General features: G+C 39.6%; 1 protein-coding gene across 1 annotated transcript in view; it reads right to left on the bottom strand.

The window, feature by feature from the left end:
• nmu (neuromedin U) overlaps window positions 1–17,063 on the bottom strand; it is a 48,114-nt gene extending 31,051 nt beyond the window's left edge. Inside the window, exons 1-2 of the mRNA XM_063042122.1 lie at window positions 17,003–17,063; window positions 15,304–15,405 (exon numbers count right to left, since the gene is read on the bottom strand). Coding sequence (XP_062898192.1) covers window positions 15,304–15,405; window positions 17,003–17,063 — 163 coding nt within the window. The remainder of the gene's footprint in view (window positions 1–15,303; window positions 15,406–17,002) is intronic.
• Window positions 17,064–18,229: the final 1,166 nt, after the last annotated feature.

Raw genomic sequence — 18,229 nt, 5'->3', positions numbered from 1 at the left:
CTGGAGGACTGGAAATCACAAATATCACTCCATTCCATAAGAAGGGAAGGGAAGCAAAACATCAGGAAACTCAAACCAGTTAGCCTGGCTTCAATGGCTAGCAAGAAGTTGGAGTCCATTATTAAGGATGAGATTTCAGGATACTTGGAGGCACGTGATCAAATAGGTTGAAGTCAGCATGATTGCCTTGAGAGGAAATCTTGCCTGACAAATCTGTTGGAATTATTTGAGGAAATAACAGATGGGATAGATAAAGGAGAGTCAGTGGATGTTGCTTACTTGGATTTTCAGAGGCCTTTGATAAGATGCCATGCACAGAGTGCTAAACAAGATAAGAACCCACATTATCACAGGGAAGATACCAGCATGGATAGAAGATTGTCTGACAAAGAATGGGAATAAAGGAGGCCCTTTCTGATTGACAGTGATGAATGTGTACCTCAGGGGTCAGTGTTAGGTTAGCTTTCATGTTATATGTTAATAATCTGAATAACGAAACTGATGACTTTGTGGCCAAGTTTGTAGGTGATACAATAATAGATGGAAGGTCTGGTTGTGTTGAGGAAGCAGAAATTCTGCAGAAGGACTCATACAGATTAGAAGAATGGGCAAACAAGTGGAAGATGTAAGACGGTGTAGGGAAGTGTACAATCATGCAATTTAATAGAAGGTATAAAGGTGTAGGCTATTTTTCAAAATGGAGAGCAATTTCAGAATTCAAACGTGTAAAGGGTCTTGGGAGCCCTAGTGCAGGATTGACTGCAGGTTGGTTAACCTACCTTTCTCATTTAGCTATATTCATGAATATTCATGTGTGGTTAAATGACAATTGAACAAATTGATTTGAACTGATTTGAATTTCCAGAGGACTAGAATGTAAAAGCAGTGTTGTAATGCTGAGGCTTTATGAGGCATTGGTCAGACCACATTTGGAATATTATGAGCAGTTTTGGGCATCATATTTAAGAAAGGATATGCTGGCATTAGAGAGGATCCAGAGGATGTTTACAAGAACTGTCCTGGGAATGAAATTGTTAACATACAACGTTTGATAGTTCTGAGCCTGTACTCCCTGGAGTTTAGAAGAATAAGGGGGAATCTCATTGAAACCTATCGAACATTGTAAGTCCTAGATAGAGTGGATGAGGAAAAGATGTTCCATATAGTGGGAGAGTCCAGAACCAGAGGGCACATCCTCAGAATGGAAGGATGTCCATTTGGAACAGAGATGATGAGGAATTCCTTTAGCAAAAGGATGGTGAAATTCTTTGCCACAGACAGCTATAGAAGCCATGCCATTGGGTATAGGCTCTTGATTAGTAAGGGCATCAAAGGTTACAGGGATATGTTCTTCATTGGTAAGAGTGTTAAAAGTTATGGGGAGAGGCATGAGAATGGGATTGAAAGTAAATCAGCCATGATCAGATGGCAGAGCAGACTTAATGGACCAAATGACCTAATTCTGCTCCTCTGTCTCATTGTTCTAATGATACCTTATGAGCCTTTGAGTGTTGCTGTTTTCACTTTCCAGATAAGAAATCAATTTCATGTGTCACTACTCCATGAAGTAAGGAGTATTGCAAAACCCTGTGAGTCAGCATAGAGATGTTATTGATCTTTTCAAAACACTAGAGCTGTTTGTTATTTTCAGAAAATCACTACTTAAATTAAATAGAATCTACTTACGTATTCACCACAATTCTGATGACTCCTCAAATTGGCTGCACAACATGACAAACTGCCCAAGTTACTAATCATTCCTTAAGCTTGGTGTATTCAACAAAATTCTTCAAGGTGGAAAGTTAGCTGTCACATCCTATGTCTGATAGATTCAGAGCAACATTTATAATTGTAAGCATGTAAGATTTTAATGATGCTATCTAGCATGGTTTAATTTTGCAATCTAATCAATCGTACCCTTTTAAACTATATCTGTGTCTGACCCACACACTACTCCAGCCCCAGTACGCAATTTACAAATGCTTCTCTAGTGCACTTAGTGATGAAATCTATGTTAGTGTTTGTGGTAACTAAAATGTTTCTTGGGGAGTTTTATAATTTGATGAACCCTGGTGCTGGAAAGTGCCTAAAGTGAGGATAAAGATGAATTAGTATGGCATTGATAAGTTACACAGCTGCGAAAAGCATGAAGTTCCATGCAGTATGAAGTTGCCTAGTTCCTGACTGAATAACAGGGCATAAAAAATAGAAAGACATCTTGTTTGCGAACATAAAATTTACGACTTTTTCTTCTGATTGACCTATAAGCTGCTTCTTACAGAAGGCTCGGGTATTATGTTCTGTTCCCCCTCCTTCTGTTTTAGGTCATTATTTTCTGCAGGAAAAGGAGGCAAGTCACCAAGTAACGATTGTTGGGAAGTCTATATATTTGGGACGTCTTCATATACACACAGTGACCACTTTATTAGGTACATCTGTACACAGGCTCATTAATGCTACTATCTAATCAGCCAATCGTGGCAGCAACTCAATGCATAAAAACATGCAGACATGGTCAAGCAGTTCACTTGTTGTTCAAACCAATCATGAGAATGTTTAATAAATGTGATAGCATAACAGAAGAAATAGGAGCAGGAGTCGGCCATCTGGCCTGTCGAGCCTGCTCTGCCGCTCAATAAGATTATGACTGATCTGGCCATGGACTCATCTCCACCTACCTGCCTTTTCCCCATAACCTTTAATTCCCTACTATGCAAAACTCTATCCAATTTTGTCTTAAATATATTTACTGAGGTAGCCTCCACTGCTTCATTGGGCAGAGAATTCCACAGATTCACCACTCTCTGGGAAAAGCAGTTCTTCCTCATCTCCATCTTAAATCTACTCCCCCGAATCTTGAGGCTATGTCCCCTAGTTCTAGGCTCACCTACCAGTGGAAACAACTTTCCTGCCTCTAGCTTATCTATCCCTTTCACAATTTTATATATTTCTATAAGATCTCCTATCACTCTTCTGAATTCCAGCGAGTACAGTCCCAGTCAAGTCAATCTCTCCTCATAGTCCAACCCCCTCATTTCTGGAATCAACCTGGTGAACCTCCTCTGCACCGCCTCCAAAGCCAGTATATCCTGCTTCAAGTAAGGAGACCAGCACTGCACGCAATACTCCAGGCACAGCCTCGCCAGTACCCTGTACAGTTGCAGCATAACCCTCCTGGTCTTAAATTCAATCCCTCTAGCAGTGAAGGCCAACATTCCATTTGCCTTCTTGATAGCCTGCTGCACCTGCAAACCAACCTTTAGTGATTCATGCACAAACACTCCCAAGTCCCTCTGCACAGCAGCATGCTGCAATGTTTTACTATTTAAATAATAATCTGCTCTTTCATTTTTCCTTCCTAAGTGGATGACCCTGCATTTACCAACATTGTACTCTATCTACCAGACCCTTGCCCACTCTCTTAACCTATCTATATCTCTCTGCAGAATCTCCATATCTTCTGCACAATTTGCTTTTCCACTCAATTTAGTGTCATCGGCAAACTTAGATACACTACATTCGGTCCCCTCTTCCAGATTGTTGATGCATATCATGAACAGTTGCGAGCCCAGCACCGACCCCTGCAGCACACCGCTTACCACTGATTGCCAACCAGAGTAACACCCCTGTGTTCCAACTCTCTGCTTTCTATTAGTTAACCAATCCTCTATCCATGGTAATACATCACTCCCAACTCTATGCATCTTTATCTTATAGATAAGTCTTTTATCTGGCACCTTATCAAACACCACCTGGAAATCCAAGTAAATAATGTCCATCTGCTCCCCTCTATCCACTGCACTCATTATGTCCTCAAAGAACTCCAGTAAGTTTGTTAATCAGGACCTGCCTTTGCTGAATCCCTGCTGCATCTGCCTGATGGATCTATTTCTTTCCAGATGCCTTGCTATTTCTTCTTTAATGATAGCTTCAAGCATTTTCCCAACTAACTGGCCACTAGTTACCTGCCTTTTGCCTACATCCTTTTTTGAACAGTGGCATGACATTTGCTATCTTCCAATCTGCCAGGACTTGCCCAGAGTCCAGGGAATTTTGATAAATTATCACCAATTATCACTCTACTATAACTTCTTCCATTTCTTTCAGTAAAAGTTTGCTCGGCACTACCTCTTTTGTGATAGCTATTGTATTGAGGTCCTCACCTCCCATCGCATCCATAACATCTCTTAACATCCATAGCATGTTAGACGTGTCCTCCAACTCAAAATAGTCATTCAAAGCCTCGGCCATTTCCTCTTTACCTAATATCAATTCCCTCTTCTCGTCCTCCAAGGGACCTACATTCACTTTAGCCACCCTTTTCCACTTTATATAATTATAAAAACTTTTACTATCTGTTTTTATATTTTGTGCTAGTTTATTTTCATAATCTATCTTCCCTTTCTTTAATGTTTGCTTTGTGGCTCTTTGCTGTTTTTTAAAGTTTTTCCAGTCTTCTAGCTTCCCACAACTCTTGGAGACTTTGTACGCCCAAGCCTTTAGTTTGATGCTTTCTTTTATTTCCTTAGTTATTCGAGACTGGCTCTCCCCACCCTTACTTCCTTGCTTTTAACTGGAATATACTTCTGTTGAGCACCGTGAAAAATCTTGTTGTAAGTCTTCCACTGTTCCTCAACCATCCCACCATATGACCTGTGTTCCCAGTCTACACTAACCAAATCCTCCCTCATCCCATTGTAGTCTCCATTGTTTAGGCATAATACATTGGTTTTAGATCAAACTATTGCAGCCACCATTTGTGTGCGAAACTTAGTCATACCATGATCACTCTTTCCAAGTGGATCCCTAACAACAAGATCACTAACTTTACCTGAGTCATTGCGCAGGACCAGATCTAAGATAACATGTTCCCTTGTAGGTTCAATAACATGCTGTTCCAGAAAGCTATCACGGATGCATTCTATGAAGTCCTCCTCAAGACTGCCTCAACCAACTTGATTCACACAATCTATGTGCAAGTTAAAGTCCCCGATGATAACTGCTGTTCCATTCTGTTTCCTTATTTATAGCCTGTGCTATTGTAATGTTATTATTTGGTGACCAATAGACAACTCCCACCAGAAATATTTTCCCTTTACTATTCCTGATCTCTACCCAGATGGATTCAGCATTCTGCTCCTTAGATCTTATATCGTCTCTCACTATCACCCTGATTTCATCTTTAATTAAGAGTGCTACCCTATCTCGCTTACCTTCCTCCCTGTCCTTCCATATTACCTGATATCCTTGAATATTAAATTTCCAGTCCTCTCCATCCTGCAACCATGTTTCTTTACTACCTTTTTGGTTCTGCTTTTTAATTAGTCCCTACCTGCTCAAATTTCCTTCAGCAGAACCTCTTTCCTCATTCTACCTATGCTGTTGGTACCAGATGGACCACAACAGCTGGATATTTCCCCTCCCATTGCAAATTTAGATTATGAAGACACGCAGTCCTCTTTTATTGTCATTTAGTAATGCGTGTATTAAGAAATGATATAATATTTCCTCCGGTGTGATATCACAAAACACAGGACAGACCAAGACTGAAAAAACTAACAAAACCACATAATTATAACATATAGTTACAACACTGCAACAATATCATAACTTGATGAAGAACAGTCCATGAGCACAGTAAAAAGTTCAAAGTCTCTCAAATGACCCACATCTCACGCAGACGGGAGAAGGAAGAAAAACTCTCCCTGCCATGCCCGAGCACAGTCCGACTCTGAGTCGTCCAAAAACTTCGAGCCTCTGATCAGCTCTCCAATACTGAGTGCCGAGCACCAATCTCTGTCCAAGCGATTCGACCTCAATCTCGGTCGCCAACAGCAGGCAAAGCCGGGGATTTTGAGGCCTTCCTTCTGGAAGATTCTCGATCGCGCAGTAACAACAGCAGCGAACAGGCATTTCAGAAATTTCTCCAGATGTTCCTCTGTGCTTTCACATCTTTCTCCATCAAATCAGAATTGTCCACGGCCCCTATTTAACGGATACAATATCATTTTCACCAGAGGGTTGCGCACACGCAGCGCGCTGCACTCTCTCCTCTCGACCTTCTTCTACAGGTCAGATAAGATGTCACAAACCCAGGCACCAGGCAGGCAACACAGATTTTTAGACGCTATATCCTCATGACAGATAACTCTGTCTATTCCACTGACTATATTATCCTCAATTACCAATACATTTCTCTTCTCTGCCCCCTCTCGAATGGCTCTCTGAAGTATGGTGGCACATTTAAGTTGCTCATCCTTCCTACAGCTGCCACTGCCATCCACACAGGGAGCAAAAATCTCAAACCTGTTGGACAAGCTCAAGTGTTGAAGCTCCTCTCGCACTGTCTCTTGGATCCCACTACCCGCCCCACTCGCAGTCACACGCTCTTGTCCCTGACCACAATCTGAATTTGAGGCAGCTAATCTAATGGGTGTGACTACCTCCCGGGACAGAGAATCTAGGTAACTCTCCCTCTCCCTGATATGCCGCAGTGTTTGAAGCTCAGATTCCAGGTCATCAACTTTGAGCCTGAGTTCCTCAAGCAGCCAACACTTGCTGCAGATGTGGTCACCAGGAACCACAATGGGGTCCACCAGCTCCCACATCATGCAACTACAGCACATCATCCACGTGGCTTTGGCCGTGGAATGATAGTTGGTGCCACATGGGGTGGTTTTATTATCTCAGAAACTGCTGATGCCCTAGGATTCTCATGCACAACAGTCTCTAGAGAGAACGCTGCGAGAAGCAAAAAAACATCTGATGAGTGACAGTTTGTAGGTGAAAACTTCTTTTTAATGAGAGAGATCAGAGAATGGCTGGACTGTTTCAAGTTGACAGGAAAGCGACAGTAACTCAGATAACCACACATTGCAACAACAATGTGCAGAAGAGTGTGTCTGAACACCACATCACGTCAAACCTTGAAGTGGATAGGCTACAGCAGCAGAAGACCTCGAACATATGAACAAACATAGACTCAGTGGTCGCTTTATTTGGTACAGGAGGTACAGCACCGATAAGGTGGCCACTGCGTGTAGATGTGTGGACCAAGAGGAGGCAAAAGCGAGCGAGATGAAAGTATAAGAGAAACTGGAACTGATCAATAACTTAGAAGACTCATTCATCTTCAAGAGAATCACTCATGCAGTTTTTATTAAGACTGTTGAATTTTGAAAGGAAATTGCACTATTCCGATGAAAAGCTTAGAAATGTGAAAAAATTCTTCCAAATATTCTGCGGCTGCAAACGATGTGAAGAATCTTGAAAAATGTACCATCTGTGTTATTGGTATCGTTTGTCTGAAGGGATACTTGTGCTTACTTTTATTTGCTTTCCAGTACTCTTTGTTCTTTGCTGAGAAATTGACATTGCTTCAGTGCATTAACTTTCAATATAAATAGCTTTCTGCTGTCAGAGTTGGCTTATCAAATATTTGAAATGGTTCAATTAGTTGAATGCTAGATGGTATTCATTTAATCAACACTGACATTTCTGTTTCTAATTGGACCTTTTGAACAGTGCAAATAGCAAACTGAGATAGGTTTAAGGAATTTTGACCTAAGCTGAAATATCAAATAGAATGTCAGTCAGTTGTAGACAGTAACCTCGATTCGTATCAACAAATATTCACAGAGATGAAGTTATTTCAATTTTCTGCACAGCTGACTAAGATGCGCTTCATGAAGTAGTATACAAGTGAAGACAGATGTTGAAGGAATATTTTTACAGAGTAGAGTTTTTTTTCAAATGTAAAATTTACTATCTTGAGGCACTCCGTAGGTCGAGGTTGACCATAGATGTGGCATCCTAGCTGTCTACATGATACACAAGCCAGGGAAGGATGATATGGAGAGCAAGCTGTTGTCCATGTAGCAGACTCCCCCTTTCCACACAGCTGATAAATCCAAAGAAACAGCAGAGACCAATACAGTTTAGCACCAGTGCCATCGCAGGAGTTACCAGTGAGAATTAAACTCAACTTAGGACCACCTTTGGGATTCTAGCTCTGGATTTTTCCTCAGGGTTTACTCCCAAAGCCTTCCCAGTGAGTGAGTATGACTGCAAGGCAGCAGAGGTTTGAGATCAGAATTTTCCTTTACCTGGATGACCTGCTAACCACAGCTGATAAGCTCCATCTGCCTGAAAGGACTGGTTTTAAGATGTCAGTAACCTGCCTTTGGCCCTTCTCCTGTCAGTAGAAGTAGTTCCATAAGGCTTAGTAGCTAAGCCACGTGGAGGCCAGGAGGTGGACTTGGTCAAAGGCTATTTGAGATGCACAATGTTGGGAGCATTTAATAAGCAGAGGGAGCTTATCCACACTACCCACTTCCCCAACCACCCATTACATTATTCTACATTTCAGCAAATTTAGTGCTGAACAATAAATATTCAAAATCTAAAGAACTGTAGATGCTGGAAATCTGAAAGCAAAACAAATATTGATAAAGCAGATTTCAGGCAGAATCTCAAAAGAAACAAAGTTGACGTTTCACTTTGAAGATTCTTCACCACAACTTCATCAGAATGAATTTATTTAATATATTTCCTTTCTTTAACTGGATTATTAACCTGAAGGTCTATTTATTTACCCCAGAGTTGGCAACAATTTGCAGTTAATATTCAGGAAGCAATTCTTCTATTTTACCGGAGTATTTATTTATAACGTATTGATTTACATCAGAAGTGGTAATGATTTGCTGTTGATATTCAGGCTGCAATTCTATTTTTACCAATTCTCTCTAAAGGAAACCCATTGACAATCCTGCCCATTACTCAATTCTCTGTGAGTGTGCCATCTTGAAAATTATAATGTTTAGCAATTGCAAAAGAAAAATAATCAGCATTTAATTCCCAAAATGCTTGAGGAACTCAATGTATCAAGTAGTGTCTATGGAGGGACAATCACAGTTCGTTAACAGTTGACATTTCAGAGCCAAACCCTTCTTCAGGACTTCCTCTGTCGATGGTGCCTGAGTTGTTGAGTTCCTCTACAAGTTTGTGTGTGTTGCTTAATATTTATAGCATCTGCAGAATCTCTTGAGTTTCATTCCAATTGAAGCAGAATGGGACTTCTCCTGAGAGACGTAATATATTTCTAATTTGCATTTTCAGTAAAGTAAAATGGAAATGTGGATTCATTTCAATGAAAATAATTATCGGTGCAGTCATGGACCACTAACCCAGTCTTATAGTTGGGTGATAACTACTACTTATGTTTATGGCACTAATAATTTAGGAAAATGTTCCCAAGACACTTTGTAGGAGTGTTGTCAGATTAAACTTGATATTGGGCTACATACAGGGAAAATTAGACAAATCATTGAAAGCTTGATTGAAGAGGTAGGCTTAGAAGAAGAAAAAGTGCTGGAGGATTGTCACGTACCCCGTGACGGGAATAAAGAACCAGCAGAGATGGAAACCACTTTGGAGTCCAGTATTGCTATTAACCAATAATATTTAGTAGTAACTACGCAATACAGTAATATAAATGTAGATAAATCAGACAGGTTAGCAATGATTATATATAAGTAAGTAAATCAGTAGGTGTGGAAGTATATGAAAGTCAAGCTTCTTTAAGTCTAGGGGTAAAAAGATACAGTCTTACGATGATGAGTAAAGTTCAGTTCAGTTCATAGTGTTGAGTTGAGTAGTGATGGAGAGAAAGAGAGAGGGAAAGATTTGAGTCTTCAGGTGAGCTGACGCCGTCGATCTTCTCGTTGTCCTCTGAAATCCTTTAAAAGTCACCGACTGTGCCCACAATAAAGGGGACCGGTTTTCTGTGGTGGAGCTATCACCCAGGCGAGGTTGGACACATGGGCAACTCTCCACCAGTCAACCCCTTTCCTTTTCACTGCAACAGCCACTGATCGATCTGCCTGATCGATCCTCCAAAAACCCACTTTTTCTGCGGGCCCAACAAAGCTCATTCAGTGTCCAAAACATGTGTCTGAGGTCTATCATCTGACCTCCTATTTTATCTTCCCGTGCTGAGCATCAACTGTCACTCAAATTAATTCCTCCTTCCTTTGTCTGTGTAAGAAATGCAAGCAGGTGATGACCTTGAAGAAAGTATAAACAACCTATGAACAGTCTTCATCTCTCTCTCTCTCTTTTAAAAACAAGTTGTTGGTGTTAAATAACTCTCTCTATCTCTTTTCCAAAGCACAGTTAATAGGGGTAAACGAGTACAGTTCACAGGGGTAATTCAGGACCCCATCACAAGGACTATATTAGCTCAGAGGGCCTTGTGGCTTGGCACCAAAGGCCACAGACATCATTTTAACACCTATCTGTTGTTCACAGCAAGCTAAGGAAGTGTTAATCAGCCTTGAAGTTCAAAATGATTCTGGACTTTCATCATCTATTTCAGGCTCAATTGGTGCCTAGCCCAGTAATCTCCCCCTCATTTGATTTAAACTAGGGAAAATAAGTAGAAAGGCAGCTAAATAACAAATCTAAATTTCATATCAAAAATAACCATCGAAACAAATAGATAGCCTATCTTTTACTTACAATGTCCGCACTGTGAAATGTTATGAATTCCATGTCTGAAGCTCTCAAAATAAAATTACTAAAATGAATAAATCCTAGAAAATAGTTGAATATGAACAAATTTGGCACCAGCATGAAAAAAATGACCTATCTGTCATTTACCCTTCCTGCATAGTAAACTTGAAATTCACAGAATTGCCTGATGCACAACCAATTAATTAGTATTAGGGTGTTTGCTGAATGGATGAAAGGAACGGGAGACTTTGTCTCACTATTTTCATGGTACACTGTTACATTTCTTATCAATCAAGTATCATTGACTGTAAATGAGATCCACTATTCCTATCTGAATCCAAAACCCACCCAATTCAAATTGATTCAGACTCAGAAAATATTTTGAGGCAGCTCCCTAATATTATGTTCAATCTAAAAAAAGAATCGGAAAAATGATGCAAAAATAACGGCATGAAAGAATCTGGACCTACTTAAACATCTGTTTGTTTATGATGTGGTCTGAATGAATGAGCTCATATTCTGTTTGTAGAGAAAGTGTCACAGCCATAAAGTTTATATCAACTCCATTTAGGATAGTTCTAATTCTAAGTGAGTTTTTTTTTATCCTGACGAGGATTGAGTAAGATATTTGACTTAAAATATAATTCTCAATAACACTACGTGTATGTCTGCTCAACATGTTCTCACAACAGGGCGTATATTCTTAATGAGCACTGAGATTATGAAAGAAAGGTGAATAACACAATCCTAGTTTTAGTATTTATGTAGTAAGTATTTATTTTGATTGTTACCTCTTAAAATATTCATTCAGTTACAGCAATGAAGATGGGTGACTTCATTAAAAATTTTCACATTACCAACCAAACTGATATTGCTCAAGGCAAGTAATAGTCTGACTCCATGTATTGATTGACAAAAGAAGGCCTGGAGTTTTGTTGTTAAGAAGTGCTGTTATTTTTTCAATTACTCTCTTAAACTGAATTCCTTCAATAATATGATGTAGGTTCAGACATTACCTGGACAGAGACCGGACAGAAAATGGTATATATATTTACTGAGTCTTCCTTTTTCTAATTGGCATGATCTTTGAAGTGAAACATCTGAAATGGGCATGAATATGCAGAAGCTCATGTGTGGTCTTTCAACAGTTAATTCCAGCAGCAGCCAATAATTCTTGACTTTCTCAAATAATTCTCTGTTAATTGAAACTGATGATAAAATTAGTTATTATTACAATAATGATCACTCAAAGCATCATTTATATTGAGAAAACATCATTTGGGAAAGGAACACAAAACTTTGCAACTGGACTTCCATCTGCTACCAAAGGGGACGGAACGCAGGGCACACAGGCTCTTGAGTACTGTTGCAACAATGCCTTCTGATGCCTTTGGAGAAGTGCTACTGCTGGGGAAGGAGAAGGAAGGGATCATGATAGGGACACAATAGCATATCAGCTACTGTATTTCTTTATATCCTTGTTCATTTTGGGTGCCAATGCACTTTACATCCTTTAAAAGTAAACAATTTCACAGCGCTCATAGCATATTCTATTAAGTTCTTCTGCCTTTCCCTCTTCTGCCAGTTATTTCTAATTTATGGAATATAGGCACAACTAGCACAGCTGAAACTTTGTCCTTTTCCACAACCTTGTGATCAATGAAAACGCCTTGGCTGGTCATTTGGTAGGTGTGTGGTCTGCAGTCATAATACACTGGTACGGCAGTGAGTGAATCAAGTATCAAGTGGGCTGTTTTATCTTGGATGGTGTTGTGCTTCATGACAGCTGTCAAAGCAGCACTCTTCAGGCAACTGCAGAATATCCCATCCTGCTTTTGCCGCGTAAGAAGTTATAGCAACTTAAGCTTGATACTTTGCACTGTGGTTACACAGTATCTCACACATCAATCATTTTCATGACTTCCAACAATTCACGATCCTCTGGTGAAAAAGTTTTCCTCTTTTCAGTACTAAATGGACTATCTCTTATTCTGAAACTGTGATTCCTGGTCCAGGACTCCTATCTCTAAGGAATTATTTTCCCTGTATCTATCCCCACAAACCTTGTATGATTTTTTTTATATAGTTCAAAGAGATCTCCTCTGATTCTTCTAATCTCTAGTCAAAACAGATTGGACTACTTAATATGTTCTCATATAACAAACACACACCTGTTAAGTGTCCAGTAGATCTTCTCTGTTCTCCCTTCATGGCAAGTACATACTTTTTTTTAAATAAGAAGGCAAAACCTGACCACAATATTCCAGCTGTAGTCTCACCTAGACCTTATATATTAGAGCAAGAATTTTAGTTCTGTACTCAAACCATATTGTAATATAGGCAAATATACACACTGCTGGAGGAACTCAGAGGGTCAAGCGAATTCTGTGGAGACAAAGGAATGGCTGATGTTTTATTTGTTTATTAGATCTACAGCATGGAACAGGCCCTTCTGGGCCAACGAACTGCAACACACAGCAACCCACCTATTTAACCCTGGTCTAATCAAAGGAAATTTACAATGAGCAATTGAACTACTAATCGGAACGTCTTTGGACTGCGGGAGGAAACAGGAATACCCAGAGGACACACCATATGGTCACAGGGAGAACATACAAACTCCTTACAGACAACATCAGAAATGTATGCTGAACTCGGACACTCCGAGCTGTAGTCACATCTCGCTAACCGCTATATTACTGTGGTGCCCTAATGGCCCTGCATTTTGACCCTAAAATGTCAACTATCCCTCTGCCCCCACAGATGCTGCTTGACCCATCTGAGTTTCTCCAGCAATTTGTTTCTTCTGCTCCACTTTCTAAAATCTGTTGTCTCTTCTGTTCCCAAAGGCTAATGTACCATTGGTTATCAAGAATCCTAACGTCATGCTCTATGTTTCTGTCTAGAATAGATTTCAGAGGGAGAGTAAAACAAGCCGGTGTGATTATAAAGACCATTTAGCACCATAAAGCAATAATGAGTTTGTGTGCACTGAAAGTTCAGATTGTTTATGCGTCACAGCCCATATACTTTATCCAGTGTGTCAGGAACTGTACATAATGAGATGTAATTCCTGATAGGGAACTCAGTCCAAGATTCTTCCACCCAATCTAAAAGCCATCAGGTAAAAGTTTCCAGAAGAATCACTAAGGTGGAATGCTACTTCTCAAAGTCAGCAGCAGAGGCTCATGAATTCCAGTCATATATCAGTCATGTTCTATGTGTCTGTGGTGGCCAGTGCTATCATGTTTGCTGTTGTGTGCTGGGGCAGCAGGCTGAGGGTAGCAGACACCAACAGAATCAACAAACTCATTCGTAAGGCCAGCGATGTTGTGGGGATGGAACTGGACTCTCTGACGGTGGTGTCTGAAAAGAGGATGCTGTCCAAGTTGAATGCCATCTTGTACAATGTCTCCCATCAACTACACAATGTACTGGTTGGGCAAAGGAGTACATTCAGCCAGAGACTCATTCCTCCGAGATGCAGCACAGAGCGTCATAGGAAGTCATTCCTGCCTGTGGCCATCAAACTTTACAACTCCTCCCTTGGAGGATCAGACACCCTGAGCCAATAGGCTGGTCCTGGACTTATTTCCTGGCATATTTTACATATTATTATATAATTATTTATGGTTTTATATTGCTCTATCTATACTCTATTCTTGGTTGGTGCAACTGTAACGAAACCCAATTTCCCTCGGGATCAATAAAGTATGACTACTACTACTACTATATTTAGCCCATTATGAACTAATTCTGAACAGCTCCTGAACTGATTTCATCATCTATCCCTGGCTTCTGGCACAGGGTGAAGCAGGAAGTTTGCAAGCTTTGTGGGCTCTTCAGTTCGCTTCCCAGCACTTTTCCATTCCACAGTCTATGTACTTCCACTCATGCAACCATGAATTTTGGATCACCTGTTGTTAACACCTCTTCCGTGGTTTTGTCCACTTCCACATGCTTATTCAATGATTTCTCACGACTGCCCATACTCCAAAACCTTTTAAGTGTAGTACTTTCACAAGGAGATTGTCCTTCTCATCCCTTGCTGAACCTTTACACCTAGACTTGTTGACCTGCACTTTCTTTTTCTCTTTCAGTTTAAAATGTAAAGATCAGATTTCATTTCTATCACTTTCTTAAACGCTTGGTAATATTCATAAGTCTCAGCATCACTGTCCAAATTTGTGTTCCTTTTCTTTAAACCCTTCTTTGATGACCCTGACTTAACCATTATGATCTATGTAATTGTACAATTACCCTAAGGTTTTTGCTTCTCCAACTTATTTTACCCTTCCAGCCCTTCTCTCAATTTCAATCCACATTTTTGCTGACCTTTCCTAATATGTCTATCTTTTTCTGGGTGTCAATTCTATGATGTACCTCGAGATATTTTTAAAAATTGCAGAAAAGTGCAATTTAATTTCAAATTAAGGTTATTATACCACAATTTGAATTTTTCACTTAGTTTAAAGCCTTTTTTGATCATTAAAACAAATTCTACTGCTTTATATAGACAATATAAACGTCTTCTGGGGCAGAAATTAACACATACCAATTCAAAAGTATCACAATTAATTAACCTAATAAAATTACATAAACAATTTTAATATCAGGAATAGACTATTTGCAAATAACTCCAAATAATTCTAATCAGAAAAATTTCACTGAACAGGTCACAGGAAACCACCATCCTCATCTGCAATGCAGACATAAATTTCTGACATTTGTAGCTGAAACATTACTAATAAGTCATTCCATCCACACAACAGTCATCTTATAATCACCTACTCTGGAGCTCCACGTTTAGATATACATGTTCAAAGATGATCATTTTTCTCCTCAGGGACCCAGCTATTATATCACTGAAGGTGCCTAAGTAAATTGATCCCACTTCGAAAACAGAGATGAAATTGCATTTAATTTGAAAAAAAAATTTACAATATCATTCTATTTTGAAGAAAGTTTAAGAAAAAGATATGTAGAAGAAAGATCTCCTTCTAACGTATGCAAGCACAATAAAGCAAGATTTTTTTTAAAAGTCTGTTTTTCTTTATCAGAACTTGTGAAGTCCATGAGCACAGGAGAAAATACATCATCGGGCACTATCCTTACATCTTAGAACTTTCTGACAAGAATGGTCCACTAATATTGCTAAGAGATCAAATCACAGAGTCGTGAATTTTAAGAGGATGAAACTAACAATTTTAGAAGATTGAATATTTTAACACAGGAACATACAAACAAATTCAGAGCAGAAGCTTTTTCCGGTATTTAATTAGACCACACTTGCTCTGCCTGTAGCCTTAACTCATCATTCCTGTCCTATCTTTCACCCCCTTGCTTACCTAGAATCTATCTACTACGGCTGCTGTTCAAAGACTCTGCTTTGCTTTGGATATCTATTACAACTCTCAAATTGGTGAGACAGACTTGACATTGGACACTCTGATGAAAAAAAATGAGGAGTATTTTATCCCAAGTAAAAATATCATGCTTGAAAGATATAAATTATTTTCCTGTGTACAGATATAAATTCTTTTCTTGTGAACAGCTTTGACCAATAGTTAGCTGAGCTTCACGCACTAAGCAAGTCCTGTGAGTTTAGAGATTTGAGGGAATCACAAGTTAAAGACAGAACAGTCTATGGAATCTGAAATAATGGACTTAGGGAAAGCCTGCTCTATGAAAAATAAATTGTCACTAGAAAGGCAGTAAATATGTGTAAGGCAGTGGAGACCACACGAGCACAAGCTAAAGAGCTGCACAGAGCAGGCTGTGAAAACAGAGGGGCAGAACACACGGCGTTTCACTAAGTTACCACAATGCAAAGGGGTAGGCTCAAACAACAGATGTGGAGGGTAGACACATCCCATGGAAGTGTCCTGCTTATGAAAAATCCCACATTATTTGTGGGAAGAGGAGTCATTTTGGTAAGTGCAGCAAAGCTAGCGAGAGAAAGGTGCACATGGTTGCTGAGAAAATGGAGGATTCTCTACAGACAACTGGTGCTTGTAAAACAGAATGTATCATTCCAGTGACTGTGAATGAGACAGTAACTCCATTCAAGTTTGACACCAGAGCTCTGTCAAATCTGTTGTCTGTAGATGAATACAAGACTCTCAAAGTAAAGAGCAGTATGTACCCAGTGAAGTTAAAAGTGACAGGCTATACTGGAGAAAATATTTCAGTTAAAAGGGGGCTGTACAGTGACCTTCAAGCACAAGGGGTAACACCTAAAGGCAGCGGTACTGATTGTTGAAAAGCAAGTACAGACATTATTGGGTGTGACTGCACGTGAAAGGCTCAACCTGGTGGAAAGAGTTTTCATAGTGGCTTCACAGACCAAAGGTGACCAGGCAACACTCAATAAAGTGTACACAGATGTCTCTGAGGGGCTCAGATGCTTACCCAATGTAACTCAAGGAGCTCGTAAAAGCATCTACGAGAGATTTGGAGAGGTTATGCAAAAGAACCACAAGAACGTCACCTTCCATAGACATCCATACCAGTATGACAGTCAGGCTGCCAGTGTTGAACAGAGTGATCATGATGAAGAAGTCGCCAGTCTTGCTTCCATAACATGCAGCTAGGGTTCAAAATATCTCCATGATCCTCTCTGAAGTTGAAGAGGAAAAATAAAAAGGAAGATAGGGAGACCATGCAATCCCTAAGGTCAGAACAACAACAACAGTTCAACACAAACCAACAGGAGGAGTTGCTATCTTATGATAAGCAGCCAACAGAAGACATAATCTGTTGGAACTCATGCAAAGACTCACTGATCACATGAATGTAGTCCAGGACTCCATTATGAGGCAAGTGGAGTGAATTATGGTCACACAGCAAAGACAAGAACAGAGACAAACAGATATAATCTTGGCAGAAGGATGTGAAAGAATTGTAGATGAGAGTTCTCAAAAGGACACTTGTATTAATGCAGCAAGTAAAAGCAAGACATCTGTGCAAACAAGAAGCAGTTCAAAAGGGATCATTAAACTATCTCAGAGATTGACAGCAAGTTGTTGAGTGAATAAGGGACTGTATTTGCTCATTACAATAGAGGTTAATGTAAATATCTTTGTTGGAAAGCATTATTATTTCTTGAAGGTTTATAGGGACAAAGTATTGTGTTGTTTTTTTCTTTAAAGGGGGAAGATGTGTTATTACATGTGTATGTAATAAAGAACTTCATTCTCCAGCGTGCCATGAGGACAGTTCACCCAGAACTGCAAGTGATGTTGGTGAACAACTCACACGTGCTCTAGGTTGGCTGGAGTGTCCAGAGTAAAATGTGGTCAAGCTGAAGATATTTTATAAATTCATAAATAAAATAGTTCTAGTGTCTTTACCCATGCAAGTTTGTCTTTGTTAAAGAACATAATAGTTACCCACTACTCAAAAGCAATTTTTATTCCATTATTTCAGTGCTAACTATATCAATTTGGATGCTCATGTTTATCTACAACAATTCACTTTCTTTAAAAAGCACAGACATTATTGCTATATGGATCGTCAGTCTACCCTGCTCTTATATATTATCTATCTGAAAATACCCACTCCTTAAAATGTTTATTCATGCATGCATACATGCACGTACATACAGAAGAAGTTTTGATCTGTCAAACATTATTTCCAACCGCCTTTAAGTGGAAGATGTGAAGTTAATTTATTTTTCCAAAAGTAGCCCTCTGGCTATAATGATTCAAAAACTGCT

Source organism: Mobula hypostoma, chromosome 3 (genome assembly GCF_963921235.1).
Source record: "Mobula hypostoma chromosome 3, sMobHyp1.1, whole genome shotgun sequence".
Taxonomy (NCBI): domain Eukaryota; kingdom Metazoa; phylum Chordata; class Chondrichthyes; order Myliobatiformes; family Myliobatidae; genus Mobula; species Mobula hypostoma.
The sequence above is the reverse complement of the archived record's forward strand: the minus strand, read 5'-3'. Positions and strand labels throughout refer to the sequence as shown.